This window comes from Salvelinus fontinalis, chromosome 40 (genome assembly GCF_029448725.1).
Source record: "Salvelinus fontinalis isolate EN_2023a chromosome 40, ASM2944872v1, whole genome shotgun sequence".
NCBI classification, from domain to species: Eukaryota; Metazoa; Chordata; class Actinopteri; order Salmoniformes; family Salmonidae; genus Salvelinus; species Salvelinus fontinalis.
The window spans coordinates 5,148,310-5,175,929 of NC_074704.1; the positions used below are offsets into that span (position 1 = coordinate 5,148,310).

General features: G+C 40.1%; 2 protein-coding genes across 3 annotated transcripts; one reads left to right on the forward strand and one right to left on the reverse strand.

The window, feature by feature from the left end:
• Positions 1-1,486: 1,486 nt before the first annotated feature.
• Positions 1,487-9,944, reverse strand: LOC129839904 (zinc finger protein 501-like). Of its 2 annotated transcripts, none has more exons than XM_055907613.1 (2): positions 9,333-9,944; positions 1,487-5,077 (listed from the first exon to the last, which is right to left on the reverse strand). In XM_055907613.1, the coding sequence occupies exons 1-2, from the start codon at positions 9,700-9,702 to the stop codon at positions 4,134-4,136; spliced, it is 1,314 nt and encodes a 437-aa protein (XP_055763588.1). In that variant the 5' UTR covers positions 9,703-9,944; the 3' UTR covers positions 1,487-4,133. The 2 variants fall into 2 exon arrangements, with proteins under 2 accessions (XP_055763588.1, XP_055763589.1); XM_055907614.1 differs by lacking the exon at positions 1,487-5,077 and adding an exon at positions 5,967-7,693.
• Positions 9,945-16,914: 6,970 nt separating this feature from the next.
• On the forward strand, positions 16,915-27,606 carry LOC129839885 (zinc finger protein 883-like). Its single transcript, XM_055907591.1, has 2 exons — positions 16,915-17,799; positions 24,076-27,606. The coding sequence occupies exons 1-2, from the start codon at positions 17,166-17,168 to the stop codon at positions 25,317-25,319; spliced, it is 1,878 nt and encodes a 625-aa protein (XP_055763566.1). The 5' UTR covers positions 16,915-17,165; the 3' UTR covers positions 25,320-27,606.
• Positions 27,607-27,620: the final 14 nt, after the last annotated feature.

The window sequence follows — 27,620 nt, forward strand, 5'->3', positions numbered from 1 at the left end:
TTGTGTAGAAACTATTATATATATATATATATATTCCAAATACTACTTTCGAATGGAATTTAGAATGTTTGTAGGCATAGAAAAGGTGTGATTTGTCAAACAACCCTACGAGTGTCACAGCACACTGGTAGGAGATAACCATTAATAAAATACAAATTGTTCTGAGCTTCAGTGCTACTGCACCACCTTGGCTATTTGCATTTCGAAATGCCCCTAATTAACCATATATGGTCAAAATCATCCCTTTGATAAAGCCCACGGGGGAAATATACAACACCGTACCATGAAATATGACACAATCAACAACAAAAAAAGCGATGAAAAAATACAACTTTTCAGAGACTGAAATAGAGGTGCTCGTGTCAAAGTTTGAGTACAACTTGAGTACAGCTTTAATTTGTCTCCGTTGTGGCTTAAGAACACAGAGAGATTAACCAATAAGAACACAGAGAGATTAACCAATAAGAACACAGAGAGATTAACCAATAAGAACACAGAGAGATTAACCAATAAGAACACAGAGAGATTAACCAATAAGAACACAGAGATTAACCAATAAGAACACAGAGAGATTAACCAATAAGAACACAGAGAGATTAACCCATTAGAACACAGAGAGATTAACCAATAAGAACACAGAGAGATTAACCCATTAGAACACAGAGAGATTAACCAATAAGAACACAGAGAGATTAGCCAGTAAGAACACAGAGAGAGGACTATTATAACTCAAGTTGCTTTAGCAAGAAGGTAAATATACGTTGAATGAGTAGACAACACTCCCCAATAAGCCATCCACCCTCAACAGCTTCCTCCTGTAAGGGTATAGGCAACACACTGCTGTTCTGCAGAACTGAATGAGTCGTGAGTCATGGCCACACATTCAGCAGCATCTTCTGCTCATATTTGGGAACCCATTGATGACATCATGTCAAAGAAACCCCTCTTTGACTTCAACCTGTTGTGTGATGGCGTCTATGGCAGTGTGGCAAAATGTTCCAACAGAGCAGATCAGACATCTCTCCTTCCATTTCAAAATGTATTATCTCTTAGTCTTTTAACAGTATTTACAGAATGGATTACCTTTCACACGTGCCTCTAATGTAACAAATTACTGGACTTTATACAGATTGTAATCGTTAGAAATGCATTGATGCGGTCAAATTATATATAGCCTGTCAAGATATGGAAATACAATGAAAACTAAAATTATTTTCCTTATTACTCTCACAATGTCAGACAGACGTTCTGGATCATACAAGACAAGGCTCCTGTTTCTATGAGCTGTTCTGGAAGGCTACTTACTTATATAATAATTTACATTTTGCAAATAATATAATGAACAACATCATAGGGTTGACATTTTGCATCCAATCAATCGAGGCTCATAAGAAAAAAAGAGATCCCTTGTGCACCATTTACCCAGGTCGTCAGGGTAAGTGAAGGGTAATTGAAGATTAACATAAACTTATCACACAAGTCAGAGTTATTCTTAAACTAAATCTTTATTCACTTATTAATAAGGGAGCAGGTCAATACAACACACACATATAAAGTGAATCAATTGAGTGCTCTACGATAATGATGGCTGGTCAACAAATCACCCACAGATGATTTGTTGAGAGCCCCGAGACAAAAGTACAAAGGTCTTTTACAGCCAAGATACACCCCTTTCAAACAACAGATGTATAGAACGGGTCACAAGGTTAAGATTTGTATGAAAGAAACTGTCTGCTGTGAATTATAAGTATCTGCTGTAAAAACAGTACTCTTTGTGTAGAGACCAGGGTCTGGCCCTGGGGTCATCTCTCCCTGGTACCATATAGAACAGAAACATTAACTCATGCTCTGAAATGCGGTCTCTTTAGGTTTTACCACCCAAAAGACATTGTAAATCTCCTGTCAGTGTTATATCCCAGAAGCCCATCCTCAGTAGAACACAGACACAATAGTTCTAAGAACCCTCTATTCTGTTGCATAAAACAACCATTTGATGCAATAAAAGTATTATAACATAATGTTGCAGTTTTGCTCTCAGTCTCCACTGAAAGTTGACTAGTAACAACAACTGGGACCTAAAAGACACCCACCATGAGACCAACTAAATCTGCCCAAGAAGCAGCAAACAAAAGAAAAACCCACACCAAACTTAAAGACAGGAAGCAAACCAAAAAGGTGGATTGACTAAAGATGTTGACTCTCCACATCTATCAAGACAAGTGGAGTACTGGGCCAGACACTCTTAAATAGAACCTGGACCAGCTCAGGTGAAACACCTTCCCACTAACGAGATGGACAAGCTAGCACAGGTGTAACACATACTGACTAACGAGGTGACACCAATCAGTGCGTCCTACGTGCTAACGTGCTAGACGTGCTAACAAGCTATATGGGCGAGTCCAACCTCAAAACATAAATGGAAAAACCAAAGCCTGTAACACCTTCCCCCCTAAGACAACAAATATATCCTATATTTTTGTTGGACAAGTTTGCTCACCACTAACAGAAAACAATTTCCATTTCACATTATAATCAACTAAAATGCTTCACCAATATAAACATGGTGTCTACTGGCAGTCAACAATTAAAAACAAGAATAAACACATTTTCTAAATAATAATATACAATCGTTTTATTTTTTAAATCCTTTTTCTTTCAATAGAATCCTAAAACGAACAAGCTTCTAGAACTCTCGTCCCATTGGAACGAGCCCCCAAAAAACTAATCACCAATACGGAAAAACGTGCAGTCAAAATAAATTGTGATCCATGGCAAAATACTGGATAAACGCAAAACTTGTTGACTGCCCACCCTTGAGACAATCAGCAACCAACTCCTGCAATATCCGTAGTAACTTTCCACCTTACTTCTCTCTCTCTTTTCAGGGTTCACTCGATAGGCATGTTGTTGGATCGGGCCCAGTCCCCAATGTCATGCATTTGGGTTAGCACATCTGAGAATGAACCCTGATATTCTAAAAGCAGAGCAACATTGTCAATATCATTGTAACAATTATACAATAATTATTATTATACAATAACAATAATATAACAATTATATTTCTATTATTTATTTATTTTAAAAATATATATATTTTCTCCTCCTAAAACTCACTAGCTTCTAGGAACTCTCGTCCCCTTGGAACGAGCCCAAACATAACTCAACTCTAATACGGAACCTCAAAATAATTTGTGATCCATGGAACGCACTGGCTAAACACAAAACACAAATCTTTTTGACTGCCCAAACTTGAGACAATCAGAAACCAAGTTTTCCTCACAATGGACACAAGCACCAAAAACGCTGTTGTTTTGACAAGTAGCAATAAATCACTGATATCGATTAGGGGGGAGATCAGGTTGTAGGTGCTGTTGAAACTAACAACTAAAAAAACACATTGAAATGGGAGATATATTTTACTTCACTGGTTAGAGGACAACCTGCAGAAGACAGTCAGCTACATTTTGGAGTGATGAGGTTGCACATCCTGTTAAAACTAAAAGCTCAAAAACCACACGGAATCTGGGAATAATGTGTACATCACTGGTTAGAGGACAATTTGTAGAAAACAGATCTCTACATTTTGAAGTGTTGCATTTTGATCCAAGTGGGTCACCAACGTGGTAAGTGTAACACACTCTTTTTGTATTAGTCACTTTTTGTTAAATCCCGTAAATAGTACGCTTTCAATTCAGAGCCTGGATTTTCCCCCTGAGGCTAATATCCATATCATGTTGAAATCAATAGAACAGGGACAAACATTTAGGGTTCTACATTGTGACATCATTAAAATACTCCTACAACATTCTACATTGTGACATCCTTTTATTGATATCATGAAACAACTCCTTCATGTATTTTCTGATGTTTGATCAGAAACCTTTTATTAGAGTATCTCTTGTCACATTGATTACAGCTATAAGATTTCTCTCCTATGTGTGTTCTCTGGTGAACTTTTAGATTGCCAGATTGAACAAAACTCTTCCCACATTGATCACAGCTATAACGTTTCTCTCCTGTGTGTGTTATCTGGTGTGAAGTCAGCTGGCCAGATGTAGCAAAACTCTTCCCACATTGATCACAGCTATATGGTTTCTCTCCCGTGTGTGTTCTCCGGTGTGATATCATGCCGCTTAGCTGAGTAAAACTCTTCCCACATTGGTCACAGCTAAACGGTTTCTCTCCTGTGTGTGTGTTCTCTGGTGTCTAGTCAGAATGCTGGATGTATTATAACTCTTCTCACATTGAGTACAGCTATAAAGTTTCTCTCCTGTGTGTGTTCTCTGGTGTGACATCAGGCTGCTTAGGCTAATAAAACTCTTCTCACATTCATGACAGCTATATGGTTTATCTCTTGTGTGTGTTCTCTGGTGTGATGTCAGGCTGCTTAGGTGAGTAAAACTCTTCCAACATTCATTACAGCTATACGGTTTCTCTCCTGAGTGTGTTCTCTGGTGTGATATCAGGTTGCTTAGCTGAGTAAAACTCTTACCGCATTGAGTACAGCTAAAAGGTTTCTCTCCTGTGTGTGTTCTCTGGTGCCTCTTCAGATAGCTAGATGTAAAAAAACTCTTCCCACACTGAGTACAACTATACGGTTTCTCTCCTGTGTGTGTTCTTTGGTGTACAATAAGATGGCTAGATGTATAAAAACTCTTCCCACATTCATCACAGCTATACGGTTTCTCTCGTTTCTCTCCTGTGTGTGTTCTCTGGTGTGATATCAGGGTGCTTAGCCGAGTAAAACTCTTCCCACATATACCACAGCTACAGATGTAAGATGTCTTTCCTGTGTGTGTTCTCTGGTGTGATATCAGGCTGGTTGAATGGGTAAAACTCTTCCCACATTGAGTACAGCTACAAGGTTTCTCCACTGTGTGGATTCTCTGATGAATTTTAATGCCTGCTGAGGAGGTGAATCTCTTCCCACCGTCAGAGCAGCAGCGAGGTTTCTTCCCTGTGGATCTCTGCAGGTGTTTCTTGAGGTGTTCTGATGTGGAGAGACTCTTCTCTGCCTCGTCAGCATCATGAGGTTGTTGAGGCTCCCCAGAGGACCCACGGTAGTCCCGTCTCTCTCCTGTGTGAACAACAAAGTCAGACAGATGGTTAAAGGCCCACAACAGCGGAAATCCACTGTAAAAAGTGATGCCAACAGCGTAGCCATGATGTTGTACAACAATTGACGTCTGTAATGAATGTAATGATTATTTGACATTTGTCTTAAAATGAGCAAGAACAGTCATATTTTGTCTTGTTTTCACATTAGTAGTAACATCTAAGCTTGTAGACTTGAAATAAGTTATTCATGTTATTGAAACTGTAAGCAGTGTGGCAGACGACTTTTGGTCTCCAATATAGGCTCCTTTCTGTGTTTAATAAAATTGCGGCACGAGGGCGATGCAAATGCAATTTGGTTGTAGAAACTCCTCCCAGCTTATGAGGAAACCGATGGTTATGGATGTAGTATATCTGGTAATGAGGAAACCACTAGTTATGGATGTAGTATATCTGGTAATGAGGAAACCACTAGTTATGGATGTAGTATATCTGGTAATGAGGAAACCACTAGATATGGATGTAGTATATCTGGTAATGAGAAAACCACTAGTTATGGCTGTAGTATATCTGGTAATGAGGAAACCACTAGTTATGGATGTAGTATATCTGGTAATGAGGAAACCACTAGTTATGGATGTAATATATCTGGTAATGAGGAAACCACTAGTTATGGATGTAGTATATCTGGTAATGAGGAAACCACTAGTTATGGATGTAGTGTATCTGGTAATGAGGAAACCACTAGTTATGGATGTAGTATATCTGGTAATGAGGAAACCACTAGTTATGGATGTAGTTAGTATATCTGGTAATGAGGAAACCACTAGTTATTAGTTATGGATGTAGTATATCTGGTAATGAGGAAACCACTAGTTATGGATGTAGTATATCTGGTAATGAGGAAACCACTAGTTATGGATGTAGTGTATCTGGTAATGAGGAAACCACTAGTTATGGATGTGGTATATCTGGTAATGAGGAAACCACTAGTTATGGATGTAGTATTACTGGTAATGAGGAAACCACTAGTTATGGATGTAGTTAGTATATCTGGTAATGAGGAAACCACTAGTTATGGACGTAGTATATCTGCCTGGAGCAAAAATGGTGAGCAAAGATTTTAGTTTTTCACAATGTATTCTGAATGTGAATGGGGGAAAACTCATGGGAGTAGCCTCCATTTCCAGGTTGCTTATGAGTGCATTTCACACTACTTTGGATTATAATTGTAAGGATCGTTTGAATGTCCTGCTTAATATAATGTTTGTGTCATCATCGCAAATCAACCGCTTTGTATTTAAAAAAACACTTCAACCAGTAAAATGCTCTTTGTCTAGCTATTCCATCAGCCTGCCAATGAGGGTTTGTACACTGTTTGCCAAATTGGCCCATAACTTCACCTAACAACAAATATACCTGTAATGAACGAAGAAGCACGTTGGTTGTTATTGCATGACATACATAGTGTACTCTAGGACCCATAACAACAACCTAGACCTACTGTAGGACCCATAACTTCACCAAACAACAACGTAGACCTACAGTAGGACCCATAACAATAACATAGACCTACTGTAGGACCCATAACTTCACCTAACAACAACATAGACCTACTGTAGGACCCATAACTTCACCTAACAACAACATAGACCTACTGTAGGACCCATAACTTCACGAGGCGACACATTTTATTATTTATTTACAGTTTGGAGGGTTGGGGGTCTGACATCCAGGATACACATTTTATTATTTATTTACAGTTTGGAGGGTTGGGGTCTGACATCCAGGAGACACATTTTATTATTTATTTACAGTTTGGAGGGATGGGGGTCTGACATCAAGGCGACACATTTTATTATTTATTTACAGTTTGGAGGGTTGGGGGTCTGACATCCAGGAGACACATTTTATTATTTATTTACAGTTTGGAGGGTTGGGGGTCTGACATCCAGGAGACACATTTTATTATTTATTTACAGTTTGGAGGGTTGGGGGTCTGACATTCAGGATACACATTTTATTATTTATTTACAGTTTGGAGGGATCCAGGCGACACATTTTAGCTCTAATGGTGCCGTTCTGTTATTCTGTTCAGCTTCTTTTTCCAAGCATCTTACATTACTCTGAGACTAGTTATCCTGGGATCTAACATTACTCTGAGACTAGTTATCCTGGGATCTTACATTACTCTGAGACTAGTTATCCTGGGATCTTACATTACTCTAAGACTAGTTATCCTGGGATCTTACATTACTCTGAGACTAGTTATCCTGGGGAATAGTTTCAATAAATTTGAAAAAAACCTAAACCTGTTTTTGCTTTGGCATTATGGGGTATTGTGATGTCATTGTGGGGTATTGTGATGCCATTATGGGGTATTGTGATACATTTTAGAATAAAGGGATGCACCGATATTACATTTTTGACCAATACTGATATCCAATATTTTCCTTGCCCCAAAAAACGATACCGATAACCGATATTTAAAATTTTTGCGGCCTTTTAAGCATTCTAGTACAGTTAAAAAGTTAAACACACACACGGACGCAGCGGTCTAAGCCACTGCATCTCAGTTTAAGGTTCGAATCCAGGCTGTATCACATCCGGCCGTGATTGGGAGTCCCACAGTAGTTGTCTGTTATTGGTGTAGAGAGGAGGACAAAGGAGAGGGATCCCACATGTGGATAGGAAGATACAAATTATCATTATTAATGGAAAATATTCATTTAAAATCCAGGAATTTTACAACTTTAGCTCTCTAGGTCAAGCCAGTAGGTTACAGTAGGTTGTAACGCTCTAGGTCATGCCAGTAGGTTACAGTAGGTTGTAACTCTCTAGGTCATGCCAGTAGGCTACAGTAGATTGTAACTCTCTAGGTCATGCCAGTAGGGTACAGTAGGTTGTATCTCTCTAGGTCATGCCAGTAGGTTACAGTAGGTTGTATCTCTCTAGGTCATGCCAGTAGGTTACAGTAGGTTGTAACTCTCTAGGTCATGCCAGTAGGTTACAGTAGGTTGTAACTCTCTAAGTCATGCCAGTAGGTTACAGTAGGTTGTATCTCTCTAGGTCATGCCAGTAGGTTACAGTAGGTTATAACTCTCTAGGTCATGCCAGTAGGTTACAGTAGGTTGTATCTCTCTAGGTCATGCCAGTAGGCTACAGTAGGTTGTATCTCTCTAGGTCATGCCAGTAGGTTACAGTAGGTTGTATCTCTCTAGGTCATGCCAGTAGGTTACAGTAGGTTGTAACTCTCTAGGTCATGCCAGTAGGTTACAGTAGGTTGTAACTCTCTAGGTCATGCCAGTAGGTTACAGTAGGTTGTAACTCTCTAGGTCATGCCAGTAGGCTACAGTAGGTTGTATCCAAGTGGAAACAATTATCAACCCAATATGGAAAGTGTCGAATTTGGTCCACAACAAAATGAATGGCTTATTTACTACGTGAGGTTTACTTGATCTAACAGAAGTTTTGTAATGATTAAGTTGTTATGTGGACACGTGACATACCGACAACTTTGATAAAAACACTATAGGAGTTGTCTCCAGATCGCTATGCATATTCATGCTAATAGCTTAGCATCTCTCTCCATTGAATACAGGCGGTGCATATTCATGCTAGTAGCTTAGCATCTCTCTCCATTGAATACAGGCGGTGCATATTCATGCTAGTAGCTTAGCATCTCTCTCCATTGAATACAGGCGGTGCATATTCATGCTAGTAGCTTAGCATCCCTCTCCATTGAATACAGGCGGTGCATATTCATGCTAGTAGCTTACCATCTCTCTCCATTGAATACAGGCGGTTGACGTCAACAACCCTCATAGAATATAAACAATAGATTACAATAATAAGATGTATCCACCAATCCAAAGAAAGGATAGGCGGGAGCTAGACAACCCGCAGTGAAGCTTTGTGGACAACGACTCCCCTTGTTAGGGCGGAGAGACATCTTGTCAGTATATCCATAATCTTTGTTGTAGCCAACCCAACTCTCACATGGCACTATTGGGGGGGCACGGTGTGCAGTAAATCATCACTACATGAAAATCACTACATGCCGTGCCCCCCAGTCTGCGGTCAGCAGATAGACCCTTCTCAAATATATATGTTAAGTCACTTTTTGGAAACGGAACGGAGAAAACAAGGGGTAGCTTGCTCTCTAGTCGTCTGATTCTAGACATATCAGTCATCATCCTGGGCCCTCCGTTGAAGACGTATTGACGAGCCAACTCTAAATATCCAAAGTTAAAAACAAAATTCAAGGCGGTACTTACTGGTGTTAATCAGATCTCCTATCTCCTCCTCTTCATCTTTCAATGTGACAGTAATCTCCCCTTCCTTCTTCACTCCAAAAACTGCATCCTCCTCTTTCTCTTCCTCCTCGTCTTTCACAGTAACATCCTCCTCCTCTTTCACTCTGAACGCGTCTTCCTCTTTCACTCTGAACGAGTCTTCCTCTTCTTTCACTGAAACGTCTTTCTCTTCTTCTTTCACTGTAACAGCCTCACTCTCTACTTCTTTTTTAACTGTGCCATCCTCTTCTTCCGTCTCCTCTTTCACGACAATGTTCAGCCCCAGAGCTTCTTTCTCCGTCCAGCAGATCTCCTCTTCTTTAACAGGAGGGGAGTAGTTTGGGGAGCTCATGTTCGGGGATGTTAGCTAGCTAGCTATCATTAGCGACTAGGCTAGTGCTAACTTAACCAGCCAGCTACTATAGCTGACTAATACAAAATAACGTAATATTAAATTAAATAGGTTAACAAGTAGATACGACAGAAGTGTGTCTAAAACACAGTAGGTAATATACACCGAAAGCGTATAAATAGCTTGAATCTTTCGGCTATGTTGGCTAGCAAGCTACCGGGGTGGTTGACGAGCTGTTTATGAAGAACCGTCCACTAGATTATACGTCACGCTGGCAGCGTCGCCTGAAAGACGCACATCGCCGTCTACTGACTGGAGGGGAAACGCAAATGAGGATCATATTTTATTTTCAGACAAAGATCATTTTAAATGGATTTAATTGAATAATACTATTATATTGAGACATACATAGACGGGAATGTGTTGATTGATTAGTGCGAATAAAAAATGTTTACCACAGCATATTTAAGGCAGTTTCATCAAGTTAAACTACATCTAAATTAGCAGCTAGCTACTGTAGGTCCATACTGCTCCTACATGGTGTAGCAATACATTATGTAGATGTATATAATGAACAAACTTGGTCTATACTGCTCCTACATGGTGTAACAATACATCATGTAGTGTATATAATGAACAGACTAGGTCCATACTGCTCCAACATGGTGTAACATTACATCATGTAGATGTATATAATGAACATACTAGGTCTATACTGCTCCTACATGGTGTAACAATACATCATGTAGATGTATATAATGAACAGACTAGGTCTATACTGCTCCTACATGGTGTAATAATACATCATGTAGATGTACACTACCATTCAAAAGTTTAGGGTCACTTAGAAATGTCCTTGTTTTTGAAAGAAAAGCACAATTGTTTTCATATCTTCACTATTATTCTACAATGTAGAAAATAGTAAAAATAAAACCCTTGAATGAGTAGGTGTGTCCAAACTTTTGACTGGTACCCATGTCATTATGGTGTATTGTGATGTCATTATGGGGTGTGTAGAATGATGAGGGGAAAATATTGACTTAATCAAATCAAATCAAATGTATTTATAAAGCCCTTCGTACATCAGTTAATATCTCAAAGTACTGTACAGAAACCCAGCCTAAAACCCCAAACAGCAAGCAATGCAGGTGGCTAGGAAAAACTCCCTAGAAAGGCCAAAACCTAGGAAGAAACCTAGAGAGGAACCAGGCTATGAAGAGGACTGGCCACCCCTCAAATATTTTATATTTGTGTTACGGGATTTTTATGAATAAATGACTAAAATATGTATACATTTGACTTAGAATAATAACTAAACAGAATACTACTATGTTACTGTATGGATGAATGAATCTTATTATAATCATAATGCTGAATATAATGTGTTCCTTGTTAGAAAGAATGGAGTTATCTTCAGTCAGGCTGGACTGATGTGTTCCTTACAGGAAATTCTGTCTCTACCCTGGGAGGGGAGAGACCTTGGGTTAGTTGCAGATTGTTTAACAGGTGGCAGACAGTAATGTGAGAACGCTAACTGTACTACCATTGTATCCGAGAGGAGGAAGGACATTTTAAAACCTATGACGTCAGTTTTATTATATAACCTGATGTAAATTACTATGATCAGTACTCTCGAGAATAAACGCTATTGATTGATTGATTTTGAGACTGGTTTCTGTCCATTTAATGCTGATAAGTATCTTACAAAATTCTTATGTATGGGCAGAGTGTTTTAATTGAATTGGTTGATAAACATTAAAGAATTAAATTCCTTTAACAATTTGAGATTCTTCAAAGCAGTCACCCTTTGCCTTGATGACAGCTTTGCACAATCTCTTGGCTTTATCTCAACCAGCTTCATGAGGAAGTAATTTAATACATTTTAGAATAACGTAACAAAATGTGGAAAAAGTGAAGGGGTCTGAATACTTTCAAATGCACTGTATATATAGGGGCAGTACTTAGTGACATCACTTCATGAAACAGGAGGTACAAATATATAACATAGTTTCACAATGTCAACATTCAATGTATCAAAATATATGACCAAGCTGGAAGTGGAAACGCCAGCCCAGTCACAATCCTAGAGGTACACTGATGATCAACCTCCTCCTTCACATCTGACTCCTGATGATCAACCTCCTCCTTCACATCTGACTCCTGATGATCAACCTCCTCCTTCACATCTGACTCCTGATGATCAACCTCCTCCTTCACATCTGACTCCTGATGATCAACCTCCTCCTTCACATCTGACTCCTGATGATGAACCTCCTCCTTCACATCTGACTCCTGATGATCAACTTCCTCCTTCACATCTGACTCCTGATGGTCAACCTCCTCCTTCACATCTGACTCCTGATGATCAACCTCCTCCTTCACATCTGACTCCTGATGATCAACTTCCTCCTTCACATCTGACTCCTGGTGATCAACCTCCTCCTTCACATCTGACTCCTGATGATCAACCTCCTCCTTCACATCTGACTCCTGATGATCAACCTCCTCCTTCACATCTGACTCCAGTGATCAATCCAGAGCGTCTTCTATTTTGGGGGAATCCCGATGGACGACGTCATCGAATAGGACGTCATCACCACCACGGCCCACAAGTTAATTGTCATTCAGGTTATCAATGGGAAGAACATTAGCAATATGTCCTGTCTGGTAACTTGTCTCGTTCAAAGGATTTACATTGGCAGGTGCACAGGGAGAAACACCATTAAAAAAACTCAGTTGAAGTCTTTAACTGAGGAAGTCTTGGAAGTTGGAAGTCTTTAACTGCATCAAAGTCTGTGGCCTGTGATGTTGGGACAAATGATAGTCCCTTATTATACAAGAGACAAAATCCTCAAATTCTACAGCACAACGGCAGAGTCATGTCTTCAGTGTAAAACTAACAATGACTCAATAATCCTTCTGGGAATGTTATGATGTCATAAAGTTATGGGCGGAGTTAGAAAGTTGGCTGTCAGAAGTACAGTTATACAATGTAAAATTACTTTTAATCCGCCTGTCTGTATATTTCAAAACAGGACATTTGAGGGTGCAGTGAGATACTCCAGAGTTGGACGATACTTTTCTCATAAATTATCTTAAATATTATACTTAATTAAACCTGGAAATCAACCAATCCTCTGTTGTTAATTCAATTCAAAATTCAAAAAAAGATAAATGAAATGGTGCTGATGAATGCGCTGGCTGTGTTCTAGTGGGTCTGGGCAGGTGTGATGTAGTTAATGGAGATGGAGGTGTGATGTAGTTAATGGAGATGGAGGTGTGTTCTAGTGGGTCTGGGCAGGTGTGATGTAGTTAATGGAGATGGAGGTGTGATGTAGTTAATGGAGATGGAGGTGTGTTCTAGTGGGTCTGGGCAGGTGTGATGTAGTTAATGGTGATGGAGGTGTGTTCTAGTGGGTCTGGACAGGTTTGATGTAGTTAATGGAGATGGAGGTGTGTTCTAGTGGGTGTGGTGTAGTTAATGGAGATGGAGGTGTGTTCTAGTGGGTGTGATGTAGTTAATGGAGATGGAGGTGTGTTCTAGTGGGTCTGGGCAGGTGTGATGTAGTTAATGTTTGTATGATGTTGTAATTTGTATGTGTATGTTTATAAAATATCAAATGAAATATATGTTTTAATTCCCAATGCAAAGTTACACCTTATTACATTAAACCAATCAGAATTCAAAAGAATGCCAAAGTCAGGTGTGAAGTAATATGGAGGACCAGCCTATTCCCTATGATGTAAACTACAACAGAAATAACTTAAAATGTATAACTTCATATTAAACCAATCGTTTGAACTCATGATTTCATAAAAATCCCCCAAAACCAAAATATAAAGATTACAAGATTATTATTGTCAGTCAATCAGCGCGCTAGCAGTAAGCCAAGGTTGTAAAAGTTACAAACCTCCCAGACTGCATACAAACCTAACTGCATCCCCAGTCCCTGGTATATCACCAGACTACATACAAACCTAACTGCATGCATAGTCCCTGGTATATCACCAGACTGCATACAAACCTAACTGCATCCCCAGTCCCTGGTATATCACCAGACTGCAAACAAACCTAACTGCGTCCATAGTCCCTGGTATATCACCAAACTGCAAACAAACCTAACTACATGCATAGTCCCTGGTATATCACCAGACTGCATACAAACCTAACTGCATCATTTTGGTTGTTTGGGCTCGGGTGTGTCCCAGGATAAATGCACCTCTTCCCCAGTCATTGAGGAGACTCTCTCCATGCTGACACAGACAGATTTTGGTTGTTTGGGCTCGGGTGTGTCCCAGGATAAATGCACCTCTTCCCCAGTCATTGAGGAGACTCTCTCCATGCAGACACAGACAGATTTTGGTTGTTTGCATTGGCACCTTTCAACACCCCTCATTATCACATGTAAACACGCGACCAATCACTTACACTACTGACTAAACACACACCAGTGTTAATTGTATTTACTTTACTTCAGTTAATAAATATATTTTGTTATTCTTTATCTCCACGTTGTCTCACTTTTTGTCACGGTCTTCGAGCCGGTTCGTGACACTATGGTCAGTGAGCTGGAGCCCAACTAATGGAGACCAGTTAGAACCCAACTAACAAAACCCAACTAAAACATGACTGCAGATCAAAAGAGACATACAGAATGATGGCAGGGAAAATCCCCAACATTCAAAATAGATAGATTCCATGATGGTGAAACAAAGCTTCCTGAAGCATTGACGCTTTACAGCCAATAGTCTCAAAAATAGGTTCATTACTCAAGGCTTTGAGCAACACAGATTTTAGAAAAGACTAATTATTATAGATGACGTCCCACACCGTAGCAGCATAGCCTTTATGTCATTATTATAGATGACGTCCCACATCGTAGCAGCATAGCCTTTATGTCATTATTATAGATGACATCCCACACCGTAGCAGCATAGCCTTTATGTCATTATTATAGATGACATCCCACACCGTAGCAGCATAGCCTTTATGTCATTATTATAGATGACATCCCACACCGTAGCAGCATAGCCTTTATGTCATTATTATAGATGACGTCCCACACCGTAGCAGCATAGCCTTTATGTCATTATTATAGATGACATCCCACACCGTAGCACGTAGCAGCATAGCCTTTATGTCATTATTATAGATGACATCCCACATCGTAGCAGCATAGCCTTTATGTCATTATTATAGATGACATCCCACACCGTAGCAGCATAGCCTTTATGTCATTATTATAGATGACATCCCACACCGTAGCACGTAGCAGCATAGCCTTTATGTCATTATTATAGATGACATCACACACCGTAGCAGCATAGCCTTTATGTCATTATTATAGATGACATCCCACACCGTAGCAGCATAGCCTTTATGTCATTATTATAGATGACATCCCACACCGTAGCACGTAGCAGCATAGCCTTTATGTCATTATTATAGATGACATCCCACACCGTAGCAGCATAGCCTTTGTGTCATTATTATAGATGACGTCCCACACGTAGCACGTTGCAGCGTAGCCATTATGTCATATATTAAACCACTGGCCGTGTTCGAGAGCATCAAATCCATGCTGCATTGTGGGTAAATGGTGACTGGCTGACTGATTTATAAATAATAATGAGTAGTTATTTATGATGCAAGGTGATTTGTAGATCAGTCAGTCGCCTGCAGTGTCGAAACAGCCCAATACCAAACCAATCAGGTGGTTGTTCGATGAAATGAATCTCCAGACGTCATTGATGACATGCTGCTGATAAAGTGATACAGGCATCAGCACACTGCTTTGAAGTTTACTGCTTTCAAGGCCTCGTACCTCCGGTATCAAACATAACATCCCCACCGAAAAGTTGACAAAACAAAAAGGAGCAAGCAGGTTGATTTCCTCTGTCATTTTGAGCCCACGGCAAGAAGTCACCAGAGCCTACCGTGCTAACGGGTTCCCACTAGATAACACAACCACACAGTTAATGAAAAGCATGAGGTGAAGCTTGAGCTAGATATCAACCTATCGAGCTAGTGTGACCTTCCTGGTCTCTCAAGTCAGTGAGTCAACACAGGAAGGAGCAATGGATGGATAGTTCATTTATTTCCAAAGCTTCAATGATGGGACACACACAGTATGGATGAATGATCAGTAGTGACGGGATATAAATAGCACTCCCACAGCAATTCTCCATAAATCTGCCCTATAATATACTAACAAAAAAACTATTGAAATGTATATCAAAGTCATTGTGAGCGTATAGTGGATTTAACAATTCCTACCTAATTTACTATAATTAATGAATCAATTGTTTCTCTGTGTCATATTCACTACATCAGAAGAAACTGTCATCCATTTTACTATCAAAATGTATCAAAATTAACCTGGAAAATTACTAAATGTCCCCCTCTGGTGGTGAAGAAGTACAATACACCTAAACTAACAAAACCGGGCTAATAAACTGGCTGGTGTTCATGAGTTTATAAAACATGCACTTTATACATTTGTCATAAATGACCTGCATTGATGAGACACACAGTGTGGATGAATGATCAGTAGTCGACAGGGTAAAAATAGCACTCCTAAAGAAGATGCATTTTCCAGTTAGATACCAACTTGAAAGAGGGAACTTTAGCATAAAACCCACATGGAAAACTGAGATTTGGCAAATAACATATAAAGAGAGGCTTATTTGACGCCAAACCAACAACAGTAGTTACTAAAACATAAATTGCTAATGTATGATTTAAAAGGTGGATTTTATGATGTAATGTCACTTTTATATATTTCTATCCCGGGACTATTCAATTTTGAACTCACCCACAGCAATTCTCCATAAATCTGCTGTGGATTACCCAGAATCCCGAAATAAATTAATACATATGTGATCATTCAAAAAACATAACTGGTTGTGTTTATAGGGAACCAGATCGTGAACACAACTAAGTTACTAAGTCTTTAACCACACTGTATTGTTACACTGGTGAGTAAAAACTCATGCTTCCTACACTAACTTTTTGTCTGAACATTATAATATATATTTTACGTCACACTAGCGTCATTGTCTTAAAGTCGCACATCTCCATCGCAGTCAGAGGTTCAGACTGAGCGTTACCCACTCCAGTCAGCAGATGGCGGTGTGCGATTTTAAAGCAATGCTGTTAGGGTGACGTATAATCTAGTGGACGGAACACAATGCTGTTAGTGTGACGTATAATCTAGTGGACGGAACGCTTCTTTCAGCAGCAGCAACAGTTATTCAGCCACCTCGGTAGCTTGCTAGCCAAAATAGCCGAACCCATAAAGCTCTTTAGACGCTTTAGTGTATATTAGCCACTGTATTTTAAACCCTCGTCTGTCGTCTAGTTAGTTAGTTATCCTATTTAATTTCATATTTACGGTGTTGTTATTATTCAGCGGGCGGGCTGGTTAAGTTAGCATTAGCCTAGCTAGCTAACATCTCCGACCATGAGTTCACTAAATTACTCTCTTCCTGCTGAAGAAGAGACAGTCTGCTGGACGGAGAAAGAAGCTCTCATCAAAGAGGAGGAGGAAGAGAAGGATGTTACAATACAAAAACAAGTAGAGGGTGAGGTTGTTACCCTGAAAGAAGAAGATAAAGACGTTACAGTGAAAGAAGAGGCGTTCAGAGTGAAAGAGGAGGTGGGTGTTACAGTAAAAGATGAGGAGGTTTCAGTTTTTGAAGTGAAAGCGGAGGAGGGGGAGAATACGGTCAAATCAGAAGAAGAGGAAGAGGAGGAGGAAGAGGAGACTGTTACAATACAAAAACAAGTAGAGGGTGAGGTTGTTACCCTGAAAGAAGAAGAGAAAGACGTTTCAGTGAAAGAAGAGGAAGACGTTACAGTGAAAGAAGAGGCGTTCAGAGTGAAAGAGGAGGAGGGTGTTACAGTAAAAGATGAGGAGGTTTCAGTTTTTGAAGTGAAAGCGGAGGAGGGGGAGAATACGGTCAAATCGGAAGAAGAGGAGGAAGAAACTGGATATCTGGGCCCGTTTTCCCAAACGCAATTTAAGGCATCCAGTGGTTCTAAAGATGAACTTAGCCATAAGATGGTTTTGAGAAACCGGGCCGTGATTACCACTGGTAAGTACTGTCTTAAATACAGAGGTACAAACTCTGCAGTTGTTGAGCTGATGTTTGGTGTTAAAAGGGAAATCTGCAATTGCTACATCCATATTTTGACTTTTAAATGATTTATTTATAGCCATTGATTCTTGGATAATATAACACATGCCTCATGAGCTTAGTTCAACTGTTGTACCCCATCAGAACCCAAAATAAGCTTTTTTTACTCCAATGTTTAGAAACAATGTAAATCAACAGCCTCAACATGGTTAACTATAATGTTGATATCATGGATGGTCAGTCCTTTCATCCATAGGTCTGTCTATGAATTTGAGAGTAGTTAAATGTCTCCAGCCCCATCCATCATCTTATTACCAAAACAGTGGTGGAATGACTGTTTTGTTATTGTTTCAACTTCAGATTGGTTGATTGATGTGTGGCTTTTTTAAAGGGACAACCTAGTATTTAAACAGCAACAAAATGGCTGCCCAGAGACTTGGTTTGGTAAACAGCTGAGGGATGGGGGCTGGAGAAATGTAACCACTCTCAAATTCATTGAGAAAGCCATTGTAGCAACCGTAACCCAACACCTTGCGATCTCGTCAAGAAGTTAAGACATCTTGGCGTAACAGTTATAAGGTGTTGGCTTGACAGTCGCTGGACCCAGGTTGGAGTTCAGATCAGGGCAACCCCCTGAATTCACTACACTATGAATACAAGGACTGGCCATCCATGATATCATAATGATAGTTTTACCAGGTTTCTAGGATATATAGTATATTCTAGAATTCATCCATGATGTCATAGTGGTAGTTTAACCAGGTTTCTAGGCTATATAGTATATTCTAGTATTCATCCATGATGTCATAGTGATAGTTTAACCAGGTTTCTAGGATATATAGTATATTCTAGTATTCATCCATGATGTCATAGTGATAGTTTAACCAGGTTTCTAGGATATATAGTATATTCTAGAATTCATCCATGATGTCATAATGATAGTTTAACCAGGTTTCTAGGCTATATCGTATATTCTAGAATTGCCAGTGTAGATTTCCTGTGGAGGCTAATTATTAGAGCTGTTAAGTCATTGTATAATATTCAGCCAATTTTTTTTCATGCCTTTACATTAATGGCAAGACATACCTAGATGCAATTACATTCATGAATTGGTTTGAAACCTTTGTTTTAAACCCTTCTCAAAGTTGGTGCCTTGACAGATTTGTAAAAAATGGTTTGTCATGAAACACTATTTACTTATTTATTTAAATGTAACCTTTATTTAACTAGGCAAGTCAGTTAAGAACAAATTCTTATTTACAATGACTGCCTACACTGGACGGTGCTGGGCCAATTGTGCGCCGCCCTATGGGACTCCCAATCACGGCCGGTTGTAATACAGCCTGGATTTGATCCAGGGTGTCTGTTGTGACGCCTCAAGCACTGAGATGAAGTGTCCGCTGCGCCACCTGGGATCCCCAAAATCATGTTCTAGTGCTGTCCCCAACTAAAATACATCTTGGTCAACCAAGAGTCATCTGTTCTTTCTACCAATCGCCCCATGTGTTTTTATAAAATCTGTATGTACTGAACTTGTATGATGCTTTAAGCATTCTGTTTGATTAAATAATTAAGACACACAAATGACTCGAAGTCATAACTAGAGGGAGCCGGTCGTCAACATAACCTGATCACAGGGAGCCGGTCATCAACATAACCTGACCAGAGGGAGCCGGTCGTCAACATAACCCGACCAGAGGGAGCCGGTCGTCAGCACAACCCGACCAGAGGGAGCCGCTCGTCAACATAACCCGACCAGAGGGAGCCGGTCGTCAACATAACCTGACCAGAGGGAGCCGGTCGTCAACATAACCTGACCAGAGTGAGCCGCTCGTCAACATAACCCGACCAGAGGGAGCCGGTCGTCAACATAACCTGACCAGAGGGAGCCGGTCGTCAACACAACCCGACCAGAGGGAGCCGGTCGTCAACATAACCCGACCAGAGGGAGCCGGTCGTCAACATAACCCGACCAGAGGGAGCCGGTCGTCAACATAACCCGACCAGAGGGAGCCGGTCGTCAACACAACCCGACCAGAGGGAGCCGGTCGTCAACATAACCCGACCCGGGGGGAGCCGGTCGTCAACACAACCCAACCCGGGGGGAGCCGGTCGTCAACACAACCCAACCCGGGGGGAGCCGGTCGTCAACACAACCCGACCAGAGGGAGCCGGTCGTCAACATAACCCGACCAGAGGGAGCCGCTCGTCAACATAACCCGACCAGAGGGAGCCGCTCGTCAACATAACCCGACCAGAGGGAGCCGCTCGTCAACATAACCCGACCAGAGGGAGCCGGTCGTCAACATAACCTGACCAGAGGGAGCCGGTCGTCAACATAACCTGACCAGAGGGAGCCGGTCGTCAACATAACCTGACCAGAGGGAGCCGGTCGTCAACATAACCTGACCAGAGGGAGCCGGTCGTCAACATAACCCGACCAGAGGGAGCCGGTCGTCAACATAACCCGACCAGAGGGAGCCGGTCGTCAACATAATCTAACCAGATGGAGTCCCCCCTCCGCTGCTGGACTTCGTAAATTCTGCCGTTTTGCTCCTGAAGTTTTCAGTAATAGACTAATAGTCTACAGATAGATAGACTAATAGACTAGTAATAGACTACACCAGCAGTCTGCAACCTTTTCCAGTTGGAGTGCCAATTTATCTGACCATTTCTACCTACTTCTACTGATAGAAATAAATATCCTAGAAATCACATTGGCTGCAAATGGCCTGTCTACAAGAAAGTTGAAACATTGTATCAACTATCAACTGGGTCAGGAAACTCGGATAGCAAGCTTGCAACATTATATGAAATATTCTAGGCCCTCAGTTTCCTGCTCCAGTGAGTTCTGGACAGTAATCAGGTATTTTATGACATTTCCACTGGATCAGAGCATTACATTTTTCCCTTTTATGCCGTGTGTTTATCGAAATGGCGAGAGCTGGAAATATTTTACAAAAATACTTTGAGGAACTATTGTCATTCGCAATTGATTGTGATTAGACTTTGTTTACTTGCTGTTCGGATGTAAAGAAAAAATTACTTTGAGAAGCTCCACAACTCATTAGTGGTTCAGCGTTAAGACAATCAGAAATACTATCAGACATCCCCAAATGGGCGCATTTATAGGCCTACATTTGTGTGCCGGCCAGGTAGACTAGTCCTACTACTATATGGGTAATCAGGTGTGCGTCCTTACTCAACATTGACAGGAGTGTTTCAAACAAAAGACAATGAATAAATTGACAACTGACGCATCTTGCGGGGTCAGGCCATGGGCCGTTTCATTTAGTATCCGTTTGGGTCGGCTGGGGAATGATTGTATTTCCCCATAGTATGTTGTTCCGAAGTTGACTGACTGAAAGGGAGTGTAACTTTGATTATAATTACACTTCCCTGAAGGAGAGAAACGAGGTACAACACCTGTTTGTCCCCGCCCTTTCCTGGGGTGGTGAAGAGCGGTATTAAATTTAAGGAATAAAATCTAAGCCTCACGCTCATCACCTGTGGAAGGCGGGGATTCCAGCGAGGCGTGGATATGATAGTATGTTGTACCTAGTTTCCCTCCTTCAGGGAACAGTAGTTATAGTCATAACGTTATTAAGGTTGGCATATGATGAACTTCAACTTAAATACTGAATATTGCTGTCGGACAGTTTTTTTGTATTCAGATCTCTGAAATGCTCTCTAACTACGTCACATTTAGTGTCTCTTTATGTTACGCTGGGAAAACAGTTTTCATGGGAACAGAAATCCTAAATCATTTCAGAGTTTGCTAAATCCAATGGTTCTAACTGAAAGTCCCCTTAGCTTTATTGACAACACCCAAATGGATACTGTCATTAACATGGTTTTTCAATAATTACACATAATACTTAATACTGTAGCTGTTTAGTTAGTCACGTGTTCAACTATCATCAGCTGATCCAGGAAATAATTTTCTGAATGCCAGTCAAATGACAAACATCACGACATGCAACAACAACCAACGTGCTTCTTCATTCATTACTCTGGTAAAGACAGTTATGCCGTGCTTGGATCCAACATCCCTAACAAATTGATGTTTGTAATTAGAGGTCGACCGATTAATTAGGGCCGATTTCAAGTTTTCATAACAATCGGAAATCTGTATTTTCGGACACCGATTTGGCTGTTTTTTTTACACCTTTATTTAATCTTAATTTAACTAGGCAAGTCGGTTAAGAACACATTCTTATTTTCAATGACGCCCTAGGAATGGTGGGTTAACTGCCTTGTTCAGGGGCAGAACGACAGATTTTCACCTTGTCCACTCGGGTGATCCAATCTTGTGACCTTACAGTTAACTAGTCCAACGCTATAACCACCTGCCTCTCGTTGCACTCCACAAGGAGACTGCCTGTTACGCGAATGCAGTAAGCCAAGGTAAGTTGCTAGCTAGCATTAAACTTATCTTATAAAAAACAATCAATCATAATCACTAGTTAACTACACATGGTTGATGATATTACTAGATATTATCTAGCGTGTCCTGCGTTGCATATAATCTGACTGAGCATACAAGTATCTAAGTATCTGACTGAGCGGTGGTAGGCAGCAGCAGGCTCGTAAGCATTCATTCAAACAGCACTTTCGTTCGTTTTGCCAGCAGCTCTTTGTTGTGCGTCAAACATTGCTCTGTTTATGACTTCAAGCCTATCAACTCCCGAGATGAGGCTGGTGTAACCGAAGTGAAATGGCTAGCTAGTTAGCGCGCGCTAATAGCGTTTCAAACGTCACTCGCTCTGAGCCTTCTAGTAGTTGTTCCCCTTGCTCTGCATGGGTAACGCTGCTTCGAGGGTGGCTGTTGTCGTTGTGTTGCTGGTTCGAGCCCAGGGAGGAGCGAGGAGAGGGACGGAAGCTATACTCTTACACTGGCAATACTAAAGTGCCTACAAGAACATCCAATAGTCAAAGGTTAATGAAATACAAATGGTATAGAGAGAAATAGTCCTATAATTCCTATAATAACTACAACCTAAAACTTCTTACCTGGGAATATTGAAGACTCATGTTAAAAGGAACCACCAGCTTTCATATGTTCTCATGTTCTGAGCAAGGAACTTAAACGTTAGCTTTCTTACATGGCACATATTGCACTTTTACTTTCTTCTCCAACACTTTGTTTTTGCATTATTTAAACCAAATTGAACATGTTTCATTATTTATTTGAGGCTAAATTGATTTTGATGTATTTTGATGTATTAAGTTAAAATAAGTGTTCATTCAGTATTGTTGTAATTGTCATTATTACAAATAAATAAAAACATATATTTTTTTAAATCGACCGATTTAATCGGTATCGGCTTTTTTGGCCCTCCAATAATCGGTATCGGCGTTGAAAAATCATAATCGGTCGACCTCTGTTTATAATGTGTTATTGTCTGCTTGATTTACTGTAGGCTCTCGTTAGTCTGTTTGGACACGGAGATACTTAGCTCATAATGTTTATAGAACTGTTCCTTGATGGATAGGCTATTGTACAACACACAGAGCTATTTTCCATTATTCAGGACATTTATAATTACAACACATTACAGAGTAGTCTAGTGGGATTATTCACAAAATTATCTAGTGATCAGGTTATGAAATGTCATGACAGACATTTTAGTTTCCATGTTTCACCTGAAATATTAAATGATTTATAGCCCTAGGTCTATGTTGTTGTTAGGTGAAGTTATGGGTCCTACAGTAGGTCTGTGTTGTTGTTAGGTGAAGTTATGGGTCCTACAGTAGGTCTATGTTATTGTTAGGTGAAGTTATGGGTCCTACAGTAGGTCTGTTATTGCTAGGTGAAGTTATGGGTCCTACAGTAGGTCTGTGTTGTTGTTAGGTGAAGTTATGGGTCCTACAGTAGGTCTATGTTGTTGTTAGGTGAAGTTATGGGTCCTACAGTAGGTCTATGTTATTGTTAGGTGAAGTTATGGGTCCCACAGTAGGTCTATCTTGTTGTTAGGTGAAGTTATGGGTCCTACAGTAGGTCTATGTAGTTGTTAGGTGAAGTTATGGGTTCTACAGTAGGTCTATGTAGTTGTTAGGTGAAGTTATGGGTCCTACAGTAGGTCTATGTTGTTGTTATGTGAAGTTATGGGCCAATTTGTTAAACACTTAATGTACAAACCCTCAGTTTCAGGCTGATGGCAAAGCTAGCTAAAGTGCATTTTACTGGTTGAAGTGTTTTATAAGTATAAAGCAGTTGATTTGTTCACACAGGAGAGATACGGGACTATAGTGGATCCTTTGGGGAGCCTCAACAACAACATGATGCTGAAGAGGCAGAGAAGAGTCTCTCCACATCAGAACACCTCAAGAAACACCCTCAGAGACCCACAGGGAAGAAATCTCACTGCTGCTCTGACTGTGGGAAGAGATTAAACTCCTCAGTAAAACTTAAAATACATCAAAGAATTCACACAAGAGAGAAACCATATAGCTGTGCTCAATGTGGGAAAAGTTTTGTTAAATCTAGCCATCTGACTGAACACCAGAGAACACACACAGGAGAGAAATCTTATAGCTGTGGTCAATGTGGGAAAAGTTTTACTACATCTAGCCAGCTGACTTCACACCAGAGAACACACACAGGAGAGAAACCTTATAGCTGTGGTCAATGTGGGAAGAGTTTTAGTCAATTTGGAGATCTGACAGTGCACCAGAGAATACACACAGGAGAGAAACCTTATAGCTGTGATCAATGTGGGAAGAGTTTTTCTTCTTCTAGCTATCTAACTCTACACCATAGAACACACACAGGAGAGAAACCTTATAGCTGTGATCAATGTGGGAAGAGTTTTACTACATCTAGCCAGCTGACTTCACACCAGAGAACACACACAGGAGAGAAACCTTATAGCTGTGGTCAATGTGGGAAGAGTTTTAGTCAATCTGGAGATCTGACAGTGCACCAGAGAATACACACAGGAGAGAAACCTTATAGCTGTGATCAATGTGGGAAGAGTTTTTCTTCTTCTAGCTATCTAACTCTACACCATAGAACACACACAGGAGAGAAATCTTATAGCTGTAATCAATGTGGGAAGAGTTTTAGTCAATCTAGCTCTCTGACAGTGCACCAGAGAATACACACAGGAGAGAAACCATTTAGCTGTGATCAATGTGGGAAGAGTTTTTCTACTTCTAGCTATCTAAATATACACTATAGAACACACACAGGAGAGAAACCTCTTAGCTGTGGTCAATGTGGGAAGCGTTTTAGTCAATCTGGAGATCTGACAGTGCACCAGAGAATACACACAGGAGAGAAACCATTTAGCTGTGATCAATGTGGGAAGAGTTTTTCTTCTTCTAGCTCTCTAACTATACACCATAGAACACACACAGGAGAGAAACCTTATAGCTGTAATCAATGTGGGAAGAGTTTTAGTAATTCTAGCTATGTGACAGTGCACCAGAGAATACACACAGGAGTGAAACCATTTAGCTGTGACCAGAGATAATCTGATAAAAGATCTCTGATCAAATATCAGAACATTTATGAAGGAGTTGTTTCATGATATCAATGAATTAATGTCACAATGTAGAATGTTTTAACATTGTAGTAGGAGTATTTTAATGTCTCAATGTAGAATGTTTTAATATATAGTATATTAATATACTCTGCAGTCAGTCAGTCAGAATGTCACAATGTAGAACCCTAAACGTTTGCCCCCTTATCAATTGGTTTCAACATGATATGGACATTAGGCTCATTGGGGGAAATCCAGGCTCTGAATTGAAAGAGTACTATTTATGTGATTTAACACAAAGTGACTAACACAAAAAGAGTTGTCCTCTAACCAGTGATGTACACATTATTCCCAGAATCAACTGATTTCAACATAATATCGATGAGTTATGACAAATAAGTGTTGTGTTCCTTTGTTTAGCGACCCCTAGATTTAAATGCATCACTCCAAAATGTAGCTGACTGTTTTCTGCAGGTTGTTCTCTAACCAGTGAGCTAAAAAATATCTCCCATTTCCATGTGTTTTTTTGTTGTTAGTTTCAACAGCACGTACAACCTGATTTCCCCCCTAATCGATATCCGTGATTTATTGCTACTTGTCAAAACAACAGTGTTTTTGGTGCTTGTGCAGTTTATAAGGAGCTTGTTTTAAAAAAGACAATTATTGTGGCAGATGTTTGTGTATATATCACATGTTAGGTTTTCAATTCATCCCAAACTGTTTCTGCATATTGGTTATTGATTTGGACACGTTAAAACTGTGTTTTGACATTGGGGCTATCCCACCTAGCAAAATGTAATTGAAAAGCCGTTGAAAATAATACTATGCAATCAAATATTTCATATTTACATTTCATGTAACATTTAGTAATGAAAATTATTCATGCAACCAACTGACAGTTTTTTGGGTACAATTATATTGACATTGTTGCCCTGTTTTTAGAATATCAGGGTTAATTCTCAGATGTGCCAACCCAAATGTACTAGAGCATGACATTGGGGACTGGGCCCCGATCCAACAACATGCCTATCTAGTGAACCCTGAAAAGAGAGAGAAGCTCCGCAGTGAGGTGGAAAGTTACTACAGGTATTGCAGGAGTTTCCTCTTGAAATCAGACATGTCCGTGGTGAGAACAACCTGGTTGCTGATTGTCTCAAGGGTGGGCATTCAAAACGTTTTGTGTTTTGCGTTTAGCCAGTGCATTGCCATGGATCACAGTTTATTTTTACTGCACGTTTTTCCGTATTAGAGATGAGTTTTGTTTGGGCTCGTTCCAAGGGGACGAGAGTTCTAGAAGCTAGTCAGTTTTAGGAAGACGAGAGTTCTAGAAGCTGGTGAGTTTTAGGAAGACGAGAGTTCTAGAAGCTAGTCAGTTTTAGGAAGACGAGAGTTCTAGAAGATTGTGAGTTTTAGGAAGAAGAGAGTTCTAGAAGCTAGTGGGTTTTAGGAAGACGAGAGTTCTAGAAGCTATAGAAAGAAAATCTTTGTGGGAATAATAAAAAATAAATATTGTTTTTAATTGTTGTTTGCCAGTAGACAGACACCATGTTTATATTGGTGACGGTGAAGCATTGTAGTTGATTATAATGTGAAATGGAAGTTGTTTTCTGTTGTTGGTGAGCATTCTCTTAAGGTGTTAGTTAGTCTTTGGTTTTTCCATTTATGTTTTGAGGTTGGACATTAGCACGTATAGCTCGTTAGCACGTAGGACGCACTGATTGGTGTCACCTCGTTAGTCAGTATGTGTTACACCTGTGCTGGCTTGTCCATCTCGTTAGTGGGAAGGTGTTTCACCTGAGCTGGTCCAGGTTCTATTTAAGAGTGTCTGGCCCAGTGCTCCAGTTGTCTTGATAGATGTGGAGAGTTAACACCTTTAGTTGCTCCACCTTTTTGGTTTGCTTCCTGTCTTTAAGTTTGGTGTGGGTTTTTCTTTTGTTTGCCTCTTCTTGGGCAGATTTAGTGGGTCTCATGGTAGGTGTCTTTTATGTCCCAGTTGTTGTTACTTGTCAATTTTCAGTGGACACCCCCATAGTGTCTTTGAGAACCCCTCCTAAAAAAAAAGCTTATATTTTGGGTTGGATATTGCATTCAATTAGTGTTTTAATCATTGGCATTTCCTTAGAATGCTCATTGGTCTTTCAGTTGTTAATCTTCTGTTATTTTTGTGTACTAAATATTTCTGGTTATTTTCATTGTTTTCTCCTGTGAAGCCATTGTGTTGCATCCACGTCTGAAATGTGCTGTATAAATAAAGCTTGATTTGATTTTAAGAAATGAACCCAATGACTGACC

Bases quoted from the DNA above. Each gene is read 5' to 3' on its own strand.
- LOC129839904 (XM_055907613.1), bottom strand. From the start codon at position 9,702: ATGAGCTCCCCAAACTACTCCCCTCCTGTTAAAGAAGAGGAGATCTGC. The intron at 5,078-9,332 runs GTAAGTACCGCC...TTGTTCACACAG, and splicing joins AGGAGATCTGATTAACACCA to GAGAGAGACGGGACTACCGT.
- LOC129839885 (XM_055907591.1), top strand. From the start codon at position 17,166: ATGAGTTCACTAAATTACTCTCTTCCTGCTGAAGAAGAGACAGTCTGC. The intron at 17,800-24,075 runs GTAAGTACTGTC...TTGTTCACACAG, and splicing joins CCGGGCCGTGATTACCACTG to GAGAGATACGGGACTATAGT.